At 48.1% G+C, this 23395-nt stretch overlaps 1 protein-coding gene across 1 annotated transcript in view; it reads right to left on the bottom strand.

The window, feature by feature from the left end:
• ABCG4 (ATP binding cassette subfamily G member 4) overlaps window positions 1–20752 on the bottom strand; it is a 34048-nt gene extending 13296 nt beyond the window's left edge. The window contains exons 1-5 of the mRNA XM_063138851.1: window positions 20518–20752; window positions 4336–4453; window positions 3120–3252; window positions 2162–2212; window positions 208–353 (exon numbers count right to left, since the gene is read on the bottom strand). Coding sequence (XP_062994921.1) covers window positions 208–353; window positions 2162–2212; window positions 3120–3252; window positions 4336–4453; window positions 20518–20746 — 677 coding nt within the window. The 5' untranslated portion in view covers window positions 20747–20752. The remainder of the gene's footprint in view (window positions 1–207; window positions 354–2161; window positions 2213–3119; window positions 3253–4335; window positions 4454–20517) is intronic.
• Window positions 20753–23395: the final 2643 nt, after the last annotated feature.

The following is a 23395-nucleotide window of genomic DNA, read 5'->3' as shown; positions in this document are numbered from 1 at the left end:
CCTCACGGAGGAGGGAGCCTGATCCTGCCTCTGTGTTCCTGCCCTCTTCTTCCAGGATTAACCCCAAATGTTCTCTAAGGCAAAAGGAGATCTGCGGGATCTCCTCTCCACCCATGGGGAGAAGGTAGGGATTGGATCCTGCTGCCTTTCCCCAGGTGGTGATTCAGGGTTGGGACCAGAGAGAGGCTTGGGAAGGGTGGCTCCTACCTGGTGGGTTCATCAAAAAACATGACCGGGGGATTGTTGACCAGCTCCAGAGCAATGGCGAGACGCTTGCGCTGCCCTCCAGACAGGGACATGGTGCGGGTGTAGGAACACTCCAGGAGACTCAGCGCGGTCAAGATCTCGTTCACCTGGATCCGGCAGAAGCAGGGCGAGGGGGAAGAGAGTTTCCGTGAGACACGTGCTCTCATGTCACCGTTACTTGATAAGAGCCACTGATACTTATTTTTTATTTATTTATTTATTTATTTATTTATTTATTTATTACACTTATACCGCTCCCATAGCCAGGGCTCTCTGGGCGGTTTACAGAAATTCTAAAATTGAGAATAAAAACAAGTATACAAAATTTAAAATTCTAAAACACGGAACATACACACATAAAGCATTAAAAACCGTTAAAAAACTAAACATGTGGGTGATTAAGATGTGCCGCCATATGCCTGGGCAAAGAGGAAAATCTTAACCTGGCGCTGGAAAGATAGCAGCATTGGTGCCAGGCGAGCCTCGTCAGGGAGATCATTCCACAGTCTGGGGGCCACCACCGAAAAGGCCCTGTCCCTCGTTGCCACACTCCGAGCCTCTCTCGGAGTAGGCACCCGGAGGAGGACCTTAGATGTTGAACGTAGTGACCGGGTATATTCACGTCGGGAGAGGCGTTCCGCCAGGTATTGTGGTCCCAAGCTGTGTGAGGCTTTATAGGTCAAAAACAGCACCTTGAATTGGGCTCGGAAACTTACAGGCAGCCAGTGCAAGCGGACCAGAGCAGGTGTTATATGGTCGAACCTTCTGGTTCCCGAAATCAATCTGGCCGCTGCATTTTCCACGAGCTGCAGCTTCCGAACCGTCATCAAAGGCAGCCCTACGTAGAGCGCATTAATATAAACCCTTTAATATAAACCCTTATTGATATAAAGGGTTAGGGCAGAAGCGTTGGACCTCTTTGGAGACGCTCCCAGGGGCCACATCTCATCGGTGGGCGGAGCAAAAAGAAAAAGTGGAAGGACCAAAAATACCAGCTTGGCTGAGCTTAAAGCTCTTTCCGCCAGATACTAACCCTTAGAAGAAGTAGGTCAACCTTTTAAAATGGCGGGGGTGGGGGGATGGCACAAACGCTGGGGAAACCAATGAACTGAGGTTGGGACAAAGGGGGTGGAGCTAGGGGAAGGGGTGTGGCCTTCTGGGGGGAACATGGCGGACCAGACTGAGACCCCGAGAGGCCCAGATTGGAATATCAGATAAGAACTTAGGTGGAAATCTCCATGCAGCCAGGAAGCTCCCAGGTTGGTCTGGGACCAGAGTGTGCCTGCCTGTCTCTCTGCCTAAGCTACGTCACAGGGTTCTTGAACGGATAAATTGGGGTTCGGTGGGAGATCCATGTCCTCAGCCCTTGGTCTCCTTGGAGGAAAGGCAGGTTGTGAATGTAATACATAGATGATGATAATGATACTATTCCCAGCAGAGAACCGAGAAGACCCTGTAGCTTGCCAGCTGGCAATTTGATGTCACAAGGTGTTTTTGTCTCTGTGTGGTTCTGACTCTCCAAAACGGCTGGCAGCTAAGAGCTGCCTTGGAAAGAGCTGAGCTCCCCTGCAATTTAATTAAGATAACATTTGCTAGAGGTCAGCTGCGAGTCAAGTGATTCTCAGACTTGTGAACAAAGCAGATTCCAAAACATTCAAATCTCTCTTAAGCTGGCAACCAGAGGTGTCTTCTTGGTTGAGTGTGAGGTTGGTGAGTGCGGGCTTTTGAAATACAACTGGGGAAAATAAAATAAAATAGGGAACTATCAGGCCTAGTTTTCTTGGTTTTCTGCTCATTTTGGATTAGGGGATCAGGAAACAATGCAAACTCTCTCTCTCTCTCTCTCTCTCTCTCTCTCTCTCTCTCTCTCTCTCTCTCTCTCAGATTTACAAATATGGCAGGTATATGAGCTTACCAGCTCCTTCTTCACCTCCTGCTTCTCATTCAGCTTCAGGTTTGCAGAAACCTGCAGTGGGAAAGAGTAAATATCACACTCTAAGTTGTGCTCTTTTTTTGTCTCCTGGGAACAAGCATTGTTCTCTGGAGACAACCCAGAGTCCACGCAGGCTTTCTGCCCTTAGTGATTCCATAGCTGGTTTCTGCAGTGGGCTTCCAGACGGACAGCTCCTAGGATTATCAATCAAAAGACTTTGACCCGGTTCACGCAACATGACAAGCCAGAGTGTGGGTTAAGTGTGGTGGGGGTTGAACCATAGATTGCTGTGTTGTGTAAACCCAGCCATGCCAATAAACCATGGTTTGTTAACTATGAACAACCCACAGTTTTCAACCAACAACAGACTATAGGATCTCTTCATGAGTTGTCTGAGGTTAACAAACCATGGTTTGTTAGTACAGCAGGGTTGAAGTAACACAACAACCCACGATTTATCAACAACAACCCACACTGAACCTGTACTCTGGCTTGTCATGTTCTGTCAGAAGCAACATGCCTCTGTACACCAGTGGCTGGGGAACATGGGTGGGAGGCTGCTGTTGTACCCATGACCTGCTTGTGGATTCCCTGTGGGCAGCTAATTGACCACTGTGTAAACTTTTAAGGACCCCTGGTCTGATCCAGCATGCCTCTTCTTATGCTTAAGAAGTTTGGAAAATCCAAACTTAATGGATTTTCTGCAGTAAGAAACAAACCCAGCAGTGGTGGGAAAACTGGGGAGGCTGCAAATGGAAGATGATGCCATCCTGACCCCCACCCGCCCACCCCACCGGTCAAATCCCATGAATGGGGCAGGGCGTTTGCAGGATGAATGAAAGCCTCCTCTGGAGCAACTCCGGTTCCCTTCTTTCTGGACCTGGCACAACATAACCCTCACCTCCAACCTTCCTTGAGCTCAGTTCCCACATCCACTCACCATCATGGCCTCGCGCACGGTGAGATGTGGCAGCAGCATATCGTCCTGCATGATGTAGCAAGACATTTTCCGGAAGGTGCGCAGCTCTCTCTGACGTCCGTTCACAAAGATCTGGCCTTTCATGCCCGTCTCCCTGAAAGTAGCAGCAAGCAGTTTGGTCTGAATGTTAGGCTGGACTCCATTACCAGTTGGCCTGGTTTGCAAAATGCATTACAAATCTCTCAATCCTGCCGTATATCCATCCATATGTCACAGAAGCCAAAAATGGCAAAGGTTCGCATCCCTTCGAGAAGGCAGTGCAGTTTCATTCTAGATAATATATCCCAACCAATTTATTTATTTATTTTATTACATTTTTATACCGCCCAATAGCCAAAGTTCTCTGGGCGGTTCACACAAATTAAAACCATAATAAAACAACCAACAGGTTAAAAGCACAAATACAAAGTACAGTATAAAAAGCACAACCAGGATAAAAACCACACAGCAAAATTGATATAAGATTAAAATACAGCGTTAAAACAGTAAAATCTAAATTTAAGTTAAAATTAAGTGTTAAAATACTGAGAGAATAAAAAGGTCTTCAGCTGGCGATGAAAGGAGTACAGTGTAGGTGCCAGGCGGACCTCTCTGGGGAGCTCATTCCACAACCGGGGTGCCACAGCGGAGAAAACCATAATCTCCAGCTCTCCCGTTCTAAGACATCCAAAAGTCTCCTGCAAATTTGTCCTTTCTGCTTTGCTGCCCCTGATGCCTGTAGCTCCTCCCCAGAATCCCCTTCTTTCTCGCTCTTCATATCTCTCCTCAAAAAATTCCTTTCCTCTGAGGCCTTTTGGGATAACCTCCAAGTTCTCTTCTCCTGCTGAAACTAGCCTATGTACCTGTCACCAAACCGAATTCATGTTCTTCTCCTATTTTTCCTCAACTTCATCCCACCCCTCCTTTCCCCTGTGTCAAATTTTGGATTGGAAGGTCCTTGAGGGCAGGGAACTGTCTTATGAGTAAATGCTGTGCACGGTTACTGTGCAATATTAGGGTGACCATATGACCGGATTTGCCCGGATTTGTCCAGGGTTTTGGTGCCAAATCCGGGAGGGGGGAGGAATTGGCAACACTAGCACCATGAGAGGAGCCACAGTGATGGCTGTAGAGGTAAAGACCCCAACCCCCTTCAGTTAAACACCAGCCTATCTAAGAGAAAGGGGCTTTGCCTCACCGGTAACCCGCCAGGATGTTCATAAGGGTGGATTTCCCAGCTCCAGAAGGACCCATAATTCCAATGAGTTCGCGACGACAAAACTTTCCAGACAGGCATTTCAGCAGTGTCTTGTATCCTGGAAGAGATGAGAAGAGGAAGCAACATAAGAACATAAGAAGAGCCCTGCTGGATCAGACCAAGGGTCCATCTAGTCCAGCACTCTGTTCACACAATGGCCAAACAGCTGTTGACCAGGGACCCACAAGCAGGACACAGTGCAACAGCACCCTCCCACCCATGTTCCCCAACAACTGGTACCTCTGATGCTGGAGGTAGCCCATAGCCACCAGGACTAGTAGCCATTGATAGCCTTCTCCTTCAGGAATTTATCCAACCCCCTTTTGAAGCCATCCAGATTGGTGGTCATCACTACATCTTGTGGTAGTGAGTTCCATAGTTTAACTCTGCGCTGTGTGAAGAAGTCTTCCCTTTGGTCTGTCCGGAATCCCCCACCCATCAGCTTCATGGGATGACTCCCATTGGGTTCTATCAGCAAAATTGTAAAGCCGCTGACAGGTTCTTCAGCAGGGCTGAGCAAATTTCAGCCTTGCAAAGATCTGTTTTTTGTTTTTACTAGAACCCACGAGGTCCCCCAAATGGAGCCATACGCAGAATGGGAGCTTAAGGAGTAGAACTAATGACCTACCGAACTCCATGAATCATACACTGGGATGACCCACATGCCCCAATGCAAATATATTTGGAATATCCGGAATCTGCTTAGATGCGGTGCAATGTATAAACGCTGTAAATAAACAAATACATCCAACAAACACTGGAAGGCGTGTGGCAAAAGAGGGGGACTGATTTACATGTTCAGACTTAGGTTCGAAATCCCCACTGTCCATTCTATTGGGTTACTTAGACGAAAGTCACTTTCGTAGTTCTCAGCACGAATTAATAGATTGTTCATTAACAGCAGCCAAATCTGAAGTGGTTTCACAATGGTTATGCCCCCAATTTCCACCTTTTAAGCCCTAGTAATTACGGGGTGGTTTGACAAAGTATGAAAATTGGTTATAATGGACAAGTATCCGTGCCAATTAGGGCTGCTTTGCACCTTAATTTGAAGAATGGCTTCTTCTTGGGAAAATGGTTTCTGTTACTGGAATATGATTGACTTTAAAATAGGGATGTGTAAAAGGCCTCCTAACGCTTACATTCACTCTCACTCTCTCTCTCTCTCTCTCTCTATATATATATATATATCATCTATATAAAATATGTGTGTGTGTGTGTGTGTGTGTATGTTATCCTTTCGATTAATTTAATGTCTTGCAAATGAAAACGGGTGGCTATGTTTGAAATGTGTGCTTAATTGAATGTTGGCTCATATATTAATTGAAAAATCTTCAGATAAAATCAATCAATCAATCAATAAAACAAAGCAAGAGGATTCCCCTAATGGACAATGAGGGATAGAAGAGGCTTGTCTAAATTTATACTGCTGGCCTTTGGTAACTGGTGGCTACTAGCTAGTATACACGTCTACTTAGAGGGGGGTGGTAAAACTGAAAGAAATAATTTGGCAATTGCAACATAACCAATGGAAAAAAACAGGAGCCTGAATTTTGCAACTGGTTGGTAAGAAGAGTTTGGTGGGGGTAGGTGGGGGCAGGAAAGCCTTTTAAACTACAGACTTTCTGCCTGAACTAGTGACATACATACATACATACATACATACATACATACATACATCCAGTCGTTGCAGAGAGATTGCCCCATTCCACCTCTGGGCAACTCCAGCTATGTGATGGAATTCTTTGCCAGGGGCATTGAGAAAGACTTCAAAGTCAAAACCTGCAAAATGATTCGAGTGGGAGAGAGATCTATTCTACGGGTATCAAGGTTTTCCCTGCTTGTTCTTGCCACAGTTGCACCATACATTCTGGACCTCGTCCCGCTAACCTTGTGGTATGTGCCTTATCGGAAGATGGAGATACAATATGCAGACCTCATTAGCCCAAGAGAGCAGATGGGGCAAGAAATGGAATGTATTGGGAAAGCAAACCAGAGGAGTGGGGCAGGAAGAGTGTGCAGAAGTTCTCAGGTCAAAGACAGGGTAGGTTCCTGCAACCCCCAAACAAAACTCCTTCTTCTCCAGAAACATCAAAAGTTTGCAATGCTAGGATCCCCCCTTTGCAAGGGATTGTGTTATCTCCCCCTCCCCCATTCCTTGGTTGGGTTCCCGTGTCTTTAACAACTGCCTAATTGGGAATCCAGCTCATACTGATATTATTCTCCCAGCACAGCATCTTCTCTGTACTGTAGGGGAAAGCTTTACCTGTTGAATTGTTGCCTGTCAGAGCTATCAAAGGCACAAGCACGTTGGCAGAAAAAAGGGGCAACTCTGTACCTAGCCAAGAAGGAAACACAGAGAAGAAGAAGAAGAAGAAGAAGAAGAAGAAGAAGAAGAAGAAGAAGAAGAGGAGGAGGAGGAGGAGGAGGAGGAGGAGAATAGCAGAGTTGGAAGGGGCCTACAAGGCCATCAAGTCCAACCCCCTGCTCAATGCAAGAATCCACCCTAAAGCATCCCTTTCAGATGGTTGTCCAGCTGCCTCTTGAAGGCCTCTAGTGTGGGAGAAGAGGAAGAGGAAGAGGAAGAGGAAGAGGAAGAGGAGGAGGAGGAGGAGGAGGAGGAGGAGGAGGAGGAGGAAGAAGAAGAAGAAGAAGAAGAAGAAGAAGAAGAAGAAGAAGAAGAAGAAGAAGAAGAAGAAGAAGAAGAAGAAGAAGAAGAAGAAGAAGATCACCTACATCGGTAAATCAGATCCTTGCTGTTCTAGAACTGCGGGTGCTGCCCCCTGCCATATTTGCAGTACTTCAGGGAGCATCCTGCCCAAACCTAAAAGCCTGAATCAATGCCTGGTTGCTGCCAGGTTCCAGGAAGGCATCCCAGGTCAGCGCTCACCTCCCTGCCCCGAATGGACTGCAGGGTCTGGCAGGTTTTCAAGATGACAGGATTTTGTTTTACTGGCAGCAACTGTGATGCTGAGCCAGACAGTGAAGAGAAGCAGAGGATGAGGAATGGATAACCTGGACACCGCATGGGGCTGGAGGGCGGATGTAGCACGTGGACTGACGGCAATATAGAGGCTAGTCATCACAGCCCGATGGAGGATTCAGATGACCATTTGCGTGGTGGTGGCACAAAAAATGTCATCTCAGCCCACTAAATGATCGTTTGTGATGGAACACCGGCTCTGTATGCCAAATATTCAACAGTTAACAGAATCTGGTAGCAGGGAAATGGAAAGAAATTGGACTGGCTGATGTCATGATGCCTCCCAATTGGGATGAATTTAAAAGGAGATGAGACAGATTCATGGAGGTGGAGATAGCTACTAATGGCTACTAGTGCTGTTCCACCCGTGTCCTGCTTGTGGTTTCGCATTGGCAGCTGGTTGGCTACTGTGTGTACAGAATGCCGGATGAGATGGACCCTTGGTCTGATCCAGCAGGGCTCTTCTGATGTTCTTATGACCCTGAAGAACCAATGGCCAGTTGGAGATGACTGTTCTGGACAAATAATCAGACCTTGTGTAAGGTCTATGTTCACTGAGGGTCTCACCATCTGGGCAGCTGAACTTGGCCAGAGTTGAGTTAATATAGGATGCCCAAACAGTGTAACTGCTCATTTATTTATTTATTTATTTATTTTATTACATTTATATACCGCCCCACAGCCGAAGCATTGGGTTTCATCTCTACGCTCATGCTTTACCGGAGCTTGGATGGTGAAAAACAGCACATCCCAAACTGAATACATACATAAATTGAATAAATACAGGCCTAGGAGATATGAGAGATATGTGCTTAATAGTATCTCCTGTGGTTTTTGTTTTGCTAATGAGCAGTCCCTCGGGGCTACTTTAAAGTATCGAGAAGGATTGCTTTGGGATCTGTATGGGAATCTATGCTTTTCATCTTATTCATAAATGATCTGGAATTAGGCATGAGCAGTGAGTTGGCCAAGTTTGCTGATGACACTAAATTATTTAGGGTGGTTAAAACAAAAAAAAAGGAGGGGGTTTGAAAAGCTCCAAAAGGATCTCTCCAAACTGGGAGAATGGCCATCAAAATGGCAAAAATGATTCAATGTAAGCAATTGATGGGATCTGAGCTAGTGGTGAAAAATCAAGAAAGAGATTTTGGGGTGGACAACTCAATGGAAAGGTCAACCCAGTCTGCGGCTGATCTAAAACAAAAAAGAAAAGCAAACTCCATGCTAGGCATAATTAGAAAAGGAATTGAGAATACAACTGCCAGTATCATACTGCCTTTACACAAATCAATGGTGCGACCACACTTGGAATACCGTGTACAGTTCTGGTCAGCACACATAAAAAAGATATTGTAGAGTTGAAAAACATACAGAAAAGGGCAACTAAAATGATCAAAGTGTTGCTCATGTAAAGGTGTCAAAAACCTGCCTTTTAATCCCACGTCCTTTCCCCCAGTGTAAATCGCTCCCAAAGCTTCTACTAGGTCCACACCAAGGCCACGGAGAAACAGCAGCCCACAGATGTGGATTTTGCCATAACTAGTTCATAGGAGGCTGATATGGCATTACTACCATATTTCTTCAATTCTAAGACACACTTTTCCCCCCATATAAACATCTCTAAAAACGGGGTGCGTCTTAGAATCGCGGGTGTGTCTTAGGGTTCCCCCCCCTGTTGGTGGTACTGAAAGTAGTGTGCGTCTTATAATCGAAGAAATACGGTAGCTTCAGAAGGATCCACCTCTGCATTCATGACTAGTGCAGCTTAAGTGGCCAAATACACACACGCACACACTTAAATAAATACTCCATTGAATAAACTAGTTGCTTTTCAATGGGGCAATAGATGCGTAGATGTCTGGGACACCATCTTTCACTGCCGCCACTAGAGGGCATTGGAGCAGTACAACTCCTTTCTTCCCTGGTCTTAGTTGGGAGAAATTAGTCACAGCACTCAGGTGCAGGAGCACCAAGGTGTACATGGGGATCCCCAGGCTGCAATGGCTTCCTTCCATTAGCTTCACAGAGTGGCAGGGCTCCACACACATTCCCCTTTGGGCCCAAGAAGTGCCTCCATCCGTTGAGTATGAGACGGATGCCGTTCCCCAACAACTTTGTAGGTCAAAGGAGCTCCTGCACGTATGAGGGATGGGTGGATTGAGTTGAGTGTGGCACCATGGATAGTGTGCTAGATTTGCTTCACAGAGGCCTGGGTTCAAATCCTTCTATTTGTCATGAAAGTGATAGGTTTATGTGAGCACAGTGGAGCCTCCATTCTGCACAATGGGAATATTAACCATCTCAGATCGCTGCAAGGATCAGTGAATTTAGAGACATGTGCAAAAAATGCTAGAACCGTGACCGAAGAATAGAGAAGGATTTTCTCTGCCTCGACTGTGGTTTCTTTACCCAACCACACCGGCGTCTGCAGCCTGCTTCTCCAAAATGATAGTTAGCATAGCATAGCATAAAAGGGGGGGGGCGCTATGGTCATGTGAACTGGAAAATCCCAGGTTCGAATCTTGCCTCGGGCAAACTCACAGTCTCAACTGCACATCAGTGACATGGGAATAATCATAAGAACTTTAGAAGAACTGAGCTCAATCAGACCAAGGGTCCATCTAGTCCAGCACTCTGTTCACACAATGGCCAACCAGCTGTCAATGAACAGGACACAGGTGCAACAGCACCCTCCCACCCATGTTCCCCAGCAACTGGTGCATATAGGCTTACTGCCTCTGATACTGGAGGTGGCACATGGCCATCAGGACTAGTAGCCATTGATAATTTGCCCAATTCCCCTTTGAAACCATCCAAATGGGTGGTCATCACTACATCTTGCACTGCGTGAAGAAGTTCTTCCTTTGGTCTGTCCAGAATCTCCCATCAATTAGCTCCATGGGATATGACCCCACAGGGCTCTAGTATTATGAGAGAGGGAGGAGGGAAATGCTTGCTTTCTTTTCTCCCTCCTCTTCTTTCCTTCTCCCCTTTCCTTTCCTATTCCTAGGTCAATTATTCTAGTCTTTGATCTCTCTGTTCTTTCCCTGTCTCCCAGATTTCGCGAATTCCCTCCTCTCCTCTAACTTTTGCCGGAGTAACTCAAAAGCTTGCACGCTTTTGTGCAAATTTGAATGGTCCTAATAAAGCCTCCCCTGTGGATTGTGGATTTCCTACTTGGGTCCAATTTTTGAAAGGTTGAATTATGTGTTTGCAGCAGGTGATTTTGTTCCTCACTGCTAACAGCAGTGGGGGCAAAAGTAACCCGTAGGTGGAATCCAAAGTCCTTCTTAGAGGACACCCATTGAAATGAATGGGAGTTAAGCTAGTCAACTTGAACAGGACTTGAAATCAAGTCCCATTCGTTTCAATGGGTCTACTCTAAGTAGGACTTTAATGGGAAGGTGCCTTTCGCAAGAGCCCTCCAGCACCAAGGAGATCAATGACCTCCTTAGCATCCGTCCAGGGACAGACTCCTAGCAGCCACTAATCACACTGCGTTATTAGGGACTTAAGTGTCTGATTAGTGTCTTCTTTTTGTCACTGAAAAGTCAGATGCCACGTGACTACCAGTAGCAGCCTGACTCTCTGGAGGGGCTGTCACTTTTTCAGGAGAGGATTTGTGGCGTGAAGGGATGTGGGGCCTTCACGCCACAAATCGGTGGAGGGAGGAGGCATTCTAGAGCAAGGAACCCACCCCCACCCCAGGAAATCTATAGGCTACTGCGACCCTATGAAAAGGAGGACCAGGCTCCTGTATCTTTAACAGTTGTATTGAAAAGGGAATTTCAGCAGGTATCATTTGTATATATGGAGAACCTGGTGAACCCTCTTCATCACAACAGTTAAAGCTGCATGTGCCCTGCCTTCTTTTAAATCTGGTCACTCAAGTATAGCTCCTGCAGCTTTAACTGTTGTGATGAAGAGGGAATTTCACCAGGTTCTCCATATATACAAATGACACCTGCTGAAATTCCCTTTTCTATGCAACTGTTAAAGATACAAGAGCCCTGTCTTCTTTTTCATATGGTCACCCTACTATGGGCCTACACTGGAATCTCATTCATCTTTACTCAGAGGTAAGTCCCACTGTGTTTAACTTGGCTTACTCCCTAGCAAGTGTATTTAGGATTGCAGCCTATTCATTCATTTATTAAATTTTAAAGAGGAAATACAAATAAAAATACAATTCTTATCAGTCTCCGTCTGTTATTACAATATGCCTATTATTAAGAAATGCAGCTTTGCACAAGTATCAACTCATCCAATTTTGCTATACTGGTCAGCTATGTTGGGCCATATTTTGTTGGCACAAAGGACAATGCAAGCTTTTCAAGTTACACAGAACTCTTCACTCAGCCTGCCCGAAACAGACATCTGTGCGGCTCAAAAACTTTCATATTCTCCTTTATCAACTAAAGTTGGCTCAAGCAAGGTTATCACGTAACTTTTTGTGAAACCGAAAACAACAACTGGCTATTATAAATAAATAACGGCCTTCATAGGCCAAATCATAGCAATCCTGGTAATTAATACTCCCTCCACCCATGGAGAACAGGAATTGTCTAACTAAGCATCAATTAAAAGTGCAATTCATCATTCCATCTCTGCAGTGGAAGAAGCAATAATCAGAAGCTACAAGGAGGAAGCTTCTAATTAAAGTGGCACAGAGGGCCTTTGGTGAAAGAAGTCAATTTCAGAGAAAATTTATTAGCATCTTGGCCATGAGAAAGGTGATTGCTGCATAATATAGCACTATATTAAGCGTTTTAATACCAGTTCCAGCCGATTGTGGAAAAACCATGCCACAGCAATGCTAAAGGGCTATCACATAGAAGCAACGAACTAACTGTGCTAGGGGACAAGAAAGAAATGCTTGCTTCCCCCGCCCCCCTGGATGTGGCTTGGCTCGCTGCCACGAGTCAGCTCAAGCTCTTTCTTCTGGAAGCAACTTTCTGCAGTGCACCAGCTCTGCCGTGGTCCAAAATGCGTAATTTGGCCCTGTGGCAGCCTAGCAGCTATGACGTGGTTTCCCACAATCCCTTGCAAATGGCAAAATGGCTGCCCAGGTAAGACAACATGGGTGGAGCACGTGTGCATGTCTTGTAGGGAGGGATTGTCAATAATGGCAGACAATCCCAAGTGTTTGGTTTAAGGAATAAATGCAGGGTGAGGCGCAGAGCAGATAAATGAAGAGTTTTGTAAACTCACACCCCATCCAAACGGCTGAAGCCGGCCCTGACCTTTGGAAATGTTGGTCCCAGCCTTTTTGTTCTCTTTCTTGCAGGATGAATCCCAAACCACAGAGCGCAATAAGCATGGTTTGCCTATGAAAGCCAGTGTTGTGTTGTGTTGAGGTCCAGGTTCTAATCTCCCCTCGGCCATGAAACTCATAGAATCATAGAGTTGGAAGGGGCCTACAAGGCCATCCAGTCCAACCCCCTGCTCAATGCAGGAATCCACCCTAAAGCATCCCCGACAGATGCTTGTCCAGCTGCCTCTTGAAGGCCTCTAGTGTGGGAGAGACCACCACCTCCCTAAGTCACTGGTTCCCTTGTCGTACTGCTCTAACAGTCAGGAAGTTTTTCCTGATGTCCAGCCGGAATCTCAGCGGGCAACTTTGGGCCAATCGCTGACTCTCAGCTTAATCTACCTCACAGGGCTGTAGGGAGGATACAACAGAGAGGAGGACCGTGCCTGCTGCTTTGGAATCCTTGGAGCAAAGGTGAGATATAGATGTAAGAAGTAAAAGCAAACAAACAAATATGGGAGGACTGAATGAAACACTCACATACGGTGGGTAAACCAAAGCCGTTTAAAATGCAAGGTGGGGTGTTTTTTTCTCCACTTGAAAACCTTGCATAGTGCTACAGATGCGTTTGTGTCTGTACCTGTCTATCCTGTGGATTTTTCAGTCTCCGCTTGGGGCAGTGTTGATGGAGAGATCTTTACCCACCCACACCCCAGGTACTTTTGCGGGGAAGAGTGTTGAACTACAAAAATGCTAAAAGTATATTTAAGAAGGGAAACTTAATCAGGATTGCAGTTCCTTAAAGGAAAGCTGGCATAATTACTTTCATATTCCAACAGTTGCTAAACCAGGTTTGTAGCCTGGGGTGAATAAGGATCATCTACAGGCAACCAGACAAGGAAGGCTGTTTTATACAGCTGCCATCTAGGTTGGCCTTCTGCAACCTGGTGTTCTCCAGATGTGTTAGAGTGGAAGGCAGTTTTAGGCGAGTGTTCAGGAAAACATCCCTCCCCAAAGCCTCTTGCGACACTGAAAAGGTCCTTGAAAATGGAGTAGCCTGAACACATGCATTTAAAACACAAGACCGGTTCACCGGCAGGCTGGGGCCTTGTTGTGCAAAGGGCTGCACTCCGTGAAGGATGTGGCCCTGAGTGATTCCTGCTCCTGGAGAGAGTGAACAAATGACACAAATACTCCCAACCACCGTGTCACAACGTGTTTCACTAACATACTCCAGGAGTTTATAATCCACCTAATCTAATCTCTCTTTGTAGATCCTATCCTCTCTCGTCCTAAAACCTCTTTCTCTGCCTTGCTAATCTGGGTTTCTAAAGTGATCTTGACACGGCATGTCTGCTAAAGCATGCTGGAATTTTTTCCCACCCAACCCATATCCCTATGCAGAGATTATAGGGATGAGGCGGAGGGAAACAGATAACCCCCCCCTTTTTTTTAAGGTTCAAGTAGCTGGGATTGAGAGGTGTAGGGGGCGTGGGGTGGCGTCCATGTGTGTAGTGAGCTGTCAGGGCAAATTGGCCAGAAGTCTGAAGCCAATTTTATTCCCATTTCGGATAGGCGCATGTCAAAGAGAAGTGAGAAATCTCTTCGTTTCGCACAAAGTGAGGGCTTCTGTAGCCTCACAATGCAGATGGAAAATAAAACAGCAGCAGCAGCAGCGACAATACAATTTCTCTCTCTCTCTCTCTCTCCTTCCAATGTAACTAGGCTCTGCATAACACCTAGCAACAAGCCTTCAAAAGAGATAGGTGCTGGGGCTCAAAGCTTGCTCTAAACCTCCCTCTTTTCTGACAACCCCAATTCCAGAAGTCTGGAGTTATCTAGTACAATAAGAAAACCACGCTGTACATGCTCAGAAACCCACCCACCCCACCCCATTAATCGGCACGGCCGAGCTCCATGGGATAGAGACCATTCTGGGGCTGAGCTGTGGCACTGAAACAGGTTCTGGGGCAGAGAGCCCTGACTCAGTTTAAGCCCTGCCAAATTCCCAAGCCTAGACAGAAAGCCCCTGAGGAAAACACACCTCGCCTCTTAGGGCAGGAGGAGAAAAGAAGAAAGGGTTTTTTTCTTTCCCTTATTGCAAAAAGCCAGGTCTGTTTTGCAGTAGATTTTAATCTGTGGGTGATTGTGAGAGAACCCCCGCAGCACCAGGACAGGCTGTGCCGCTGCAGCCACCCTGCACAAGCGATGCCGCTGGCCTGCCGCTCAGACACGGTTGCGGCTCAGGCAGTGCGCGGTTACTTGAGTTCATTGACTGCCAGTAACCCTGGCGCTCAGCAGCTGCAAATCCAGCTCAGCTCTGGCGCACCAGAGACCGCCTTCTCCGCAGGAGGCTTTTGGGAGCCATAGCCAGAGGCCCGTCGGTGGGCTCTGAGCCCTTGCAGGGGCTCCCAGCATCCCATCCGCCAGCAGAACCCCCCCTCCCTCCGCCCTGCCTCCCACTCCCAGACAATCGCATCGGAGCACATCTTGCTGGCAACATGGCACTCTCGCCTGTGCTGCAAGCGCAAACCGGGGGTCTGCACACCGCTGCACAAGGGCTCCGAAAAATGGCATTTGGGGCTTATGGAGAACTGGTCAGTGTTCACTCCTGCTGTGACTGTACAGCCGAGACCTTGATCACACAGCTGGGGGGGGGGGGGGAAGCCCGAAGCACAGCAGTCAGGGGAAATGCACCCACACCTCCTTTCCAGGGCTTCAGAGGGGGCCCAAACTGCCCCCCATTGGTCTGTCTAAGCTGCTTCCAGACAGTGGAGGCTGGGGGCTCCGGTGTCAGTGGGGCGGTGAATCTGCCCCAGGTTTCAGCCAGAACTCTTACGGAGCTCTGCAGGGGGCTCTCCAACGAAACTCTCCATGTTGCTTCCAGATGAGGCTTTTATCAATCGCTTTGCCTCGTTCACAGAACTTGGCGGGGCTTTGCCTTCCGTTTCTCAACCTCCCATGTTTTTCCCACCACGTCCCCCATCTTCTTTTATTGGATTCATTTATTTGTTTCATTTATCTCCCGCATTTTGACAGGCTTTTAGGTGTGGAGAGGGAAGCCCTTGAATTTCAAACGGTTTCGCTTTTCTATCTGTGCGTGTGTGTTTTCATTCAACCCTCCCGTTTTCATTTATTGGTGACATTTACATCTCACCTTTCCTACAGTGAACCACCTAAGACGGCGTACACAATCCTCTTCCTCTCCATTTTTTTTCCACACAACAACCCTGTGAGGTTGGTTAGGCTGAGACCTAGTGACTGGCCCAAAGAGTCCGAGTGAGCTGAAAAGGGGACTTGAACTCAGATCACCTGAGTCCCAGCCCAATACTCTAACCACTACACCACACTGACTCTTCTCATTACTAGAAAAAAAATCTGTGCTAAGAATCCTCTGTCTAGAAGCACCCCTAACCTAAGGGGTGGCACCTCAGTGACAGGACATCTTGCCCAATAGGTCCAGCTCAAAGAACTCTGTGCTCTGCATCATTGCTGAACTACAATCCCCAGGATTCCTTGTGAGAAGCCATGATGGTTGAACTCTAATCCCACGAAGACCCCACTGAGGTCAGAGGGAGGTTGCTGTGTTAAGCCTACCCCTGTTATCAGAGGCGTGACAGTACACGACGCTTGGGTCCAGCCCTTCTAGGAGTTGGTTGTGCTTTTCGGCTACTTCCTCTGCATGCCCCATGGTGGACAAAGTAAACCAGTTTTGCATGTGCAGCGGAAAGTGATCTCATTCTTCCAGGACAGGTGACATCAGCATAAGCCAAGCAGCAGGGTTGGCAGGCCAACCACTGAGATGGACGCACCGTCTTGAGATGACTCGTCCTATGACATGGGCCACTTTGCGGAAACCCGGACGTAATGTATGAGTCAGTTCCTCGGTCCATCAAGTCTCCTTCCAACCTCTTTCAGCCAGGGACCGAATTCCATTTCAGAGGAGTTCTGGGGAGTGGCACACCCCACTGGTGGGCGGAACCAATGGAAAGGGGGCGGGGCTGAAACTCCAAACCGATGCCAGCCTTTTGAAGCTTAAAACTCTTCCTGCCAGTAACGCAGTCTCAGGAGAGGCGTTTCAACCTTTAAGAATGGGGGGACGGGACGCACAACAGATGGGAAAGCCAACGATTGCCAGTAGGAGAAACAGGGTGGCATCTTGGGAAAGATTCTGACCACTTCTGATGGCAGGACTGTACCACCAAGCTATGCCCCTCCCCCCGATGAACATCTATTGAGGCAAACAGAGAAGCTCTTGAGAAACCTGTCCTGACTAATTCCCACTGGTTCGCTCACCTTAGGGATGTCAGGAAGCAAGGAGGCTAAATCTACCCCAGATATCTTGACTTGGGTTGGGCAGAGGAAGGCAACGGCAGCAATGGAGTCCCCTGGCCATCACTCAGTGTTTGTGCCCAGGCAGAGCTGACGAAGGGAAGCTCTTCTCCAAGGGCTTTGCAAAGTCAATCCTGAGTAGGATTAACCTGGATCTCCATGGCTTAGGCAGAGCAAAACTCCTTTGGGCTCTGCAGATAGAGATACGGCCCTGTCCCTCTTCTTCCCCAAAGCTGAAGCAACGGGATAAACGTTCTGAAGAAGCCGGCGTTGCACCACTCCAGGCCTGACGGACCATCATCAGCCGTGAATTATGGCCCTCCGGCGGTGGGGAACCCGATGACGCCCTTGTAATTGCAGCCCTGGGCAACTGGTTAAAAAAAAAGGAGCCACCCTACGTGGCTAGTGGGCTACAGTGGGTGTGCAGGCAGGGGCCTACTTGGGACGTTTATCCAGGTGGGTCTGCTCTTCATTTGGTGGAACAGTAGAACCGCACCCATTCCTTCCACCGCACAGCTAAAGGAGCAATTTGACAGGGCTGCTTCACATGCCCAGTAAGCCAGCTGGCAAGACGACCCACCCCACCGGTTTTCAGAGAAGGGAAGCACATGACCCAAGCCGCCGTGCCTGTGGGCATCTGTGTGGACTGCAGAGGGCCTGCATGAGACATCCCTTAAGATGCACGGCATGTCCATGGCCCCGCCAAGCCAAGAGCAGCAGCAGCAGCAGCCAGATGAGAATTTGAACTGGTCCACATGGTTCATTTGTGTGCGTCTCTGGGGAGGGGGGGGTATAAACAGGCTTCCCTGTTACCTGCCATCCCTGAGCTGCAGGTGAGACAAGTTCCAAGATATCGGCATGAAGCGATTTCAGGTGCAAACCAAAAAAGAGCTCCCCTGCTCAACCTTGTGCTGTCTGAACCCCAAGATCTTCCTGGGTTCCTTTCGGCTCCATTTCCCCTCCTGCTTCTGGGGGCGGGTGATTGGCGTCCCATTAAGAAGAGCCAACTAAGGCAGGCCGCCACCTACCACCTGCTGTAACCCTCCCCCGGCTTTTTTGCAGCAATGATTTATATGCAAGGCGCAAGTGGTGCTGCCTACGCAGGATAAGGATCCCAGGAGAGCTCAGAGCGAGAGAGGGGGAGGGAGGGGGAGGTACCCAAGGTTGGGGCAGGAAACAGATGCTAAATTTATCTCCTTATCAGAATGTGTTTTTTGCTTCACTCCAAGGCCTCGATGTTTTAAGGGACCAACTAGACCTGGCAAATCAAGGTACTCCTTTGCGAGGGGAGTTCCATCCCAGAAGCAAAAGGCATAAGAATGTCGGAAGAGCCCTAATGTTGGATCAGCCCAAGGGTCCATCTAGTCCAGCACTCTGTTCACACAGCGGCCAACCAGCTGTCAACAGGAAGCCCGTAAGCTTGACGTGAGTGCAACAGCACCCTCCCACCCAGGTTCCCCAACATTCTGCCTCTGATCCCAGAGGTAGCCATCCAAATTGGTGGCCATCACCCTCTCACCCATGTTCCCCAGCAACTGGTGTACACAGGTATCCTGCCTCCGATACTAGAGGTAGTACAGAGCCATCAGGACTAATAGCTATTGATAGGTGGCCATCACTACATCTCGTGGTAGTGAATTCCATAGTTTGATTGCTCTTTGTGAAGAAGTCCTTCCTTTTATCTATCCCGAATCTCCCACCAATCAGCTTCATGGGATGACCCCAGGTCCTCCCTCCACACTTCTCTCATGCAACCCCCAACACACATTTTTCACATAACCTAAGCTAAAAAAATCCCCAAATATTGCCACCTTTCCTCACAGGGGAAATCATTTGGTTGTCCCTTTCTACACCTTTTCCAGATCCACAATATCCATTTTTGAGATGTGGCAATGAGAACGGGTCACAATGTTCCAAATGTGACCACACACATAAATTCGTATGAAGACAGCGCAATGTTGGCAGTTTTATTTTTAATTCCTTTCCCAGTGATCCCTGGGTTGGCATTTGCCTTTTCACGCAGGCTAGAGGCCGTGGGATGCAAGAGAGACCTTGGTTTGGCCAATTGCTACCTCTCCACCACAGAAATGGCCGTCGGCACGTGGGAAATCAATGGGCTGTGTCCAACGTTAGCCTTGCTTAATGAGTCTCCTCAAAGTAGGACTAACATTGGCCAGAAACCAATGGCCTTGATTTGCCTCTGAAATGTACTGTGATGGTAACAAACCCAAAGAAAAGCTTTATAGAGATCCCACAAGGAGGTTCCCACAGCACCTGCTGAAATTCCCTCTTCAGCACCACTATTAACAGTGCCAGAGCCTTGTCCTCTTTTTGCCTCTGGCCACCCTAGAGAAGGCCCTCTCTCAGGTTGCCACCCACCTCACCACAGAGGATGGGGCACCTCAAGGAGGACCTAGGAGAAAGATCTCAGTTGTCATTTTGGACCAAGCTCAGGCCTCCATTGGGAGACATTCGACTTTGCATTGAGTAGAGCAGGGCTGTAGACCTTGAGAGCTAGGGGGCCATTTTGGCCCACCTGGAGTCCTGATAGGGCCCTCTGGGTTTTTCCAGACAGGCCCAACCCCATTCCCTGAACATCAATTGCCTGCTGGTTTCTCCTTTTTTCTGCAGTCCCCCTCTCCCCATTCTAAAATGTGAACCACCCAGAGAGCTCCAGCTATTGGGCGGTATAGAAATGTAATAAATAAATAAATAAATGTTGAAATGTCTCTCCAAAGGCTCAGCGACGGCCGCTGAGAGATTTAAGCTAAAATATGCAAATATATTTTATATGCTAATATAATTAAATAGATACTGTTGTTGTTTTTATACTGTTTTTATGTTTTTTAAAAATTTTGTATACTTTTAATGTTTACTATTTTTAATTGTTGTAAACCGCCCAGAGAGCTTCGGCTGGGGGGCGGTATATAAATGTAATAAAATAAATAAATAAATAAATATTTGGCCACGCCCCTTTTTGCCTTTGGCCCCACCCACCACCACCACCACCACCACCCTCAAGGGCTTCTCGGAAAAAGAATGGAGGAGGCCGAGATGAACGGAGTATCTCGGAGGAAGTCTGAACCAGCAGCGCTTCACGCTGCAACATTTCGTTGCAGGGCCCAACCGTTTCCTGTTCCACTCAACCAAACCCTGAAGTTGCGGCGTTCACATTCTAGAAGAAAGAAAGGGAGGCTCGCACGAGCGATATGTCCTCCCCCAGCCAATCAGCGAGCTCGGCTCTGGCTGTGACTCAGAGGCAGATGGAGCTTGCTTAGAACATTAGTCACGATTCTCCAAGCGTTCCTTTCCATTATATGCTTACACAAAGAGATACTGGCACATTCAGGGTCCTTCTTCTGCTATTCACAGATACCTATTAAATGTATGTGCGCATGGGTGTGCATATGTGCTCACATGCGCCATGCCATAAGGGAGCATGGAAGTAAGGCGCAGGGGGAAAGCAGGGGGAAAGTGTGCGCACAGAGCAATGTCCGCCTCCAAGCAAGAGGCCAGGGAAAAGGCCTGCGCCCATGCCGTCCCGGAAGCGCCCTACCTCTCTTCCGCCAGCACGAGCCCTCGCGGACAGAATACGACAGGTCGATGAACTCAATGTCCACGGCCGAGCGCTTGGGCAAATGGGAGAACCTCTGGGCGTCCGTGATGTGGTTCTCCACCTTCTTCAGGTGGGTGGTCAGCAGGGGAGCTTCTTGAGAGCCGGAATTGCAGACGGCGTCCTCCAGGGCGATGGAGACACAGGTGGGGTCAAGGCTCTTTTCGGCCATCGCTGCCGGACTGCAATAAAAGGGACGGACAGGAAAGAGGTTGTCAGATCTCTCTCTCTCTCTGTTTCACACACACACACACACACACACACAAAATCTGGATGAACCAAATCCTAGATGAGAGCTCTTGGACCTGGGTGGATTATTCATCCATACATGTGAATGATGGTTGCAATCCCAGGGCTATCTGTGCAGTCTGCAAACTTGATTTCACAGCGATGGAGGTGTCCCTGTGGAGGTGCCCATCCCCCCCCCCGGGGTCATTCCTCACCCTTCCACTACCTGTTAACTCATCTGTCCAACAGAGCCTTCATAGACTCCTCCAGGGGGGAAGGGCTTGGCTTCCAAAACCTGCTGCCTGCAGAAAATCCCACTGTTATCTCCAACTTTGGGTCGGAGATAACAAGAGGGATTCCCTTGCACACAAGCACCTATCATGAATCACCTCCACTGCATATACAGAAGGTGGTTAGACAGTCAGGATCTGCAGGTGGAGCCCTCAGACAAAATCTTGATGGGCGTTGCCTGGCCCGCAGAGTTGCCAACTCAAGAGTTGCTAGAGCAAGGGCTGCAGCATAGGTAGAGGGGGGGGGTTGTGTGAAACCTGGCCTGCCATCCTCCGATCTCTGTCTGGCCAAAAGTAGTTGCTGACCAGGGCTATAAAGGGCAGAAAGGGGCAATCCTCCCAACACAAAACTGAAATTTGTATGCACATCGGATTAAATGGTTATAGAATGACTCAGGCCCCCAACCCAACATCATCTGCTCCAGGGGTGGGGACGCTTTTTTCAGTCGGAGGGTCTGTCCTCCGCCACTGAGCCACACTTCCTCCACACACAGAGTCTTGCTCCCACGGCCCACTTCCTGCTCAGCAGCCGATCGTGAAAGCCGCCGGCGGGGACTCAACGTTTCAATAATGCATGGTGTTCCCGCTGTTATTTCTGCTGCCACCTGGGCTCAGCTCCTGGGCTGAAGCAGCAGGACAGGAACGGCAGCGCCTCCTGGGGTCTTCGCCGTTGCCCCCTGGCCCACCATCTGGGGAGAAGAGCGAGTGGAGGGCTCCGCCCATTTCCCCCACGCCCCAGAGGTTGCATTAAAGATGACAACAGTGCCACAGAAGTCACTGAGGGTGGGTGGAGGGGGGAGGTCTCGTCTTAGATTCGCATCCTGGCCCCGTCTGGAACACGCTGCACAGCTCTGACCCTTGCTGACCAGGCAGACATAAATGGGCCCACAACCGAGAGCGTGTGCTCTCTGGGCCGGTCCTACCATTAGGCAGCAGAGTTTGAGTGTCCTGACAGGACAACAAGTTAGCTAGTTAGGGACTTAAGTAACATACACACCCCAACTGATATCCCTCCAAGGTTTAATTAAGCCACGCTGTGGTGCAGGAGAGATAGGATGGGGTGTGAGAAACTAACCCTCTTCCCTGGTCCCTCCTGATAAATAGCTGTCCCCATCCTGTCCCTACTTTTGCTGTGTGGGGACACTTTGTTAGCCTAGGTTTATTTGTAGTTATTTAAAAGATGTGTATACTGTCCTTTGGTTACTTTTTTTAAAGGGTGGTGGACATCAACACCATTAAAATATACAATAAATAACGATAAAACAATAAATAAAAATCCAGAAAACAACAGTATGGATGTTAGAGCAGTACGACAATGGAACCAGTTACCTAGGGAAGTAACAGGCTCTCCCACACTAGAGGCCTTCAAAGAGGCAGCTGGACAAGCATCTGTCAGGGATACTTTAGGGTGGATTCCTGCACTGAGCAGGGGGTTGGACTCGATGGCCTTGTGGGCCCCTTCCAACTCTGCTATTCTATGATTCTATGATACTGTCTGTCTCTAACACACATCTGTTTAAGTGCTTGCACCTGAATGCCAAAGCATTAAGAAGTACACAGCTTTCCATTTCACATCCTGCAGCAGCTAAGATATATTTCAAAGTGATGGTAACCTATTTTAGGCCAATTTATGTTTTTCACAGATCTTTTAACAAAAAGAGCAATATTTTGGCTTAGTGGGAGGTCAGGCTATTGTAGAGGAAACTAATACAGACAATAACAGGCAGAGAAGAGCTTTGAACAATGTGTAATGCAGCCTTGTAAATAGACCCAGAGATGTAACTAGCCTGCATTTCCCCCCCCCCCACTAGTCTGATAAGAGGGTAGTAGTTTGGGTTTTCATACTGACCTCAGAGAAGGGGAAGTCTTCTCCTCCATGGCCAACATGGAAACACAGGCTGCTGGCCTCTCCACAGGCTATTTTTTTTTTTAAATGCCTTCTTCTAAGTGGGTTGCCACAAGTGGGACGGATCGCTTCTCTACCGGGAGCAGAACAACAGTGTGACCCTTCCCTTCCTTTGACAATCCACTTCATTTTCACACTGGGCATAGAGTAGGACCAGCCCAAGACAGTTTGCTGACTGAGGCAAAGAGCAAGATGGCACCTCCTCCCATTCCACGTACAAAAAACCAGATTGGACTGGAAGATGAACCTGTTTTCAGCACTAATGGCGGGGCGCCATCCTCTACTGCACCTGAAGGTAGTTGGCTAACTTAGAATGTGCAGAGAAGGCTGGGTGGCACCCTGGTCTCTCCTCCAACACCTTTCTGCCACTTCCCACTGTCTGTCGCCTAAGGCAACT

This window comes from Elgaria multicarinata, chromosome 12, assembly GCF_023053635.1.
Source record: "Elgaria multicarinata webbii isolate HBS135686 ecotype San Diego chromosome 12, rElgMul1.1.pri, whole genome shotgun sequence".
In the NCBI taxonomy this organism is placed as follows: domain Eukaryota; kingdom Metazoa; phylum Chordata; class Lepidosauria; order Squamata; family Anguidae; genus Elgaria; species Elgaria multicarinata.
This window is presented reverse-complemented; position numbering and strand designations above follow the sequence as displayed.